Below are 2,021 nucleotides of genomic sequence, written 5' to 3'. Positions count from 1 at the left end.
CTTAATTCAAGGGTACATGGAAATATCATGTTGGTTAACTAGCAAATAACCTTGGATAACACCCAATTTCATCCCTTACATCCAAACTTAAAAAGTCCGAATTTTGAATAACCCTAAAATCACAAAGTTGAAATTTTGTGCAATTAAATATGGCAAACATGTAAATCAACAACATTACAGCCTATAATAAACAATAGTATCATCATAATCAACTTAAATCTAGCTTAATTGACAAACAAGGCACATAAAGTAAAAAGCATGAAGATTTCACAAAGAAGTGCAATTAAGTGAAATAAGTGCAAGATCATACTTGAAACATGTTTGATGTTGACAAATTAGCAAGATCCTTGTAGACAATTGATGGATTAGATGAAAGAAATCAATTTTTTAAGTGTGTAAGTCGGAGGTAAGAAAGTTATATGAGTGAGAAAAAGGGATTTAAATAAACCCCCAAAACACATTCAAAACAGGTCCTAGAACGTCATTCCATATGCTGGAAAGTCATTCCAGACTACCAAAACAGGAACGTAGTTCCTCAAACCATAATGTCGTTCTTAAAAATTCAGGAACGTCGTTCCAAATGTTACAAACGTCGTTCCTCAAACAGCCTAGAAAGTGTCTTTGTTCAAATTTACACCCAAGAACGTCGTTTCACATATCAGGAACATCGTTCCTCTACATAAATCAGGTTTTTCAGCATTTTAACTCAAATAAGCATAACCCTTTCCAAATCACAAACTATTTTTGGTCTTTTCATATTTCCCAAATGCATGAAATGCAACTACATGCCAATGCATACTAACAAAAATGCAAAAGCAAACAATTCTACATGAAATGCAAACTATCATGAACAAATATACACAAGCATGATCATTTTTTTATCTAGGATCTATCACATGACCCGTTTAAGCACAATGGTGCCACTTTGGGTAGAGCTTGATGTCATCAAGCTCGAAATCATTGACTTCATCAAAATAGGGTCTCAATCGGTGGCATTTACCTTAAAAGTATCATTATCCCCATACAACTCAACATAGTCCGTTGGGTCAGCTCTTTTGACTATTAAGGTCCCGACCATCTAGACTTTAGCTTACCGGGCGAGAACTTAAATCAGGAATTGAACACTAGAACCTTGTCGTTTGGGTGAAATTCCTTAGGTCCCTTAGGTCGGGTGTCATGTCATTTCGTAGTTTTCTCTTTGTTTGACAAAGAGTTTTTGTATGCCTCTCACCTAAGTTTCTCTAATTTGTGCATTTGCATAACCCATTCTTCCTTGGCTTGGCTTAAATCTAGGTTCACTTCCTTCAATGCCCAAAATGCCTTATGCTCAACCTCCACCGGGAGGTGACATGCTTTCATATTGGTGTCTTATATGTGGTTCAAAACACCCATAAGACATCATCAAGTTTGGTTGACCATACTTTAGGGTTGTTATTAACCTTCTTTTCCAAAATCCTTTTCAACGCAAGGTTTGTGTTCTTGACTAGACCACTTGTTTGAGGGTGGTACGAGGTCGAGAAACGATACATTACACCATACTTTCCATCACTTTTTCCATAAGATGGTTTGCAAAGTGCATACCTCGATTCGAGATCAACGCCTTTGGAACCGAATCTAGCAAACAAACTTTTTAAAAACTTTATCACAACCCTAGTGTCATTGGTTGGCAAGGCTTTAGCCTCATCCCATTTCGAAAAATAATCAACCGCAACCAAAATGTAGAGACAGTTTTTCGAGCTCGGAAATGGGCCCATGAAATCTTGGCCCCACATATCAAATATCTCACATATTTGGATCCCGGTTTGGGGCATTTCGTCCCTTTTTGAAATGGATCCTAACCTTTGACAAGAATCACATCGTTTTACCAACTCATAGGTGTCTTTGAATATAGTGGGCTAATAAAAACCAGAATCAAACACCTTTTGGCAGTGTGATTCAGTCAGAAATGACTTCCCGTGGGCCCACTATGACAACTTTTCAAGATTACTCGGGCCTCTTGCCCATATACCCACCTCTAGATT

The 2,021-nt window shown here is 37.5% G+C and overlaps 1 protein-coding gene across 1 annotated transcript; it reads right to left on the bottom strand.

Annotated features, from left to right (window-relative positions):
- Nucleotides 1-1,379: 1,379 nt before the first annotated feature.
- On the bottom strand, nucleotides 1,380-1,811 carry LOC139859881 (uncharacterized). The gene has a single exon (XM_071848654.1). The coding sequence runs from the start codon at nucleotides 1,809-1,811 to the stop codon at nucleotides 1,380-1,382; it is 432 nt and encodes a 143-aa protein (XP_071704755.1).
- Between the last annotated feature and the right edge of the window lie 210 nt (nucleotides 1,812-2,021).

The sequence above is a fragment of the Rutidosis leptorrhynchoides genome, chromosome 7, assembly GCF_046630445.1.
Source record: "Rutidosis leptorrhynchoides isolate AG116_Rl617_1_P2 chromosome 7, CSIRO_AGI_Rlap_v1, whole genome shotgun sequence".
In the NCBI taxonomy this organism is placed as follows: Eukaryota; Viridiplantae; Streptophyta; class Magnoliopsida; order Asterales; family Asteraceae; genus Rutidosis; species Rutidosis leptorrhynchoides.
This window is presented reverse-complemented; position numbering and strand designations above follow the sequence as displayed.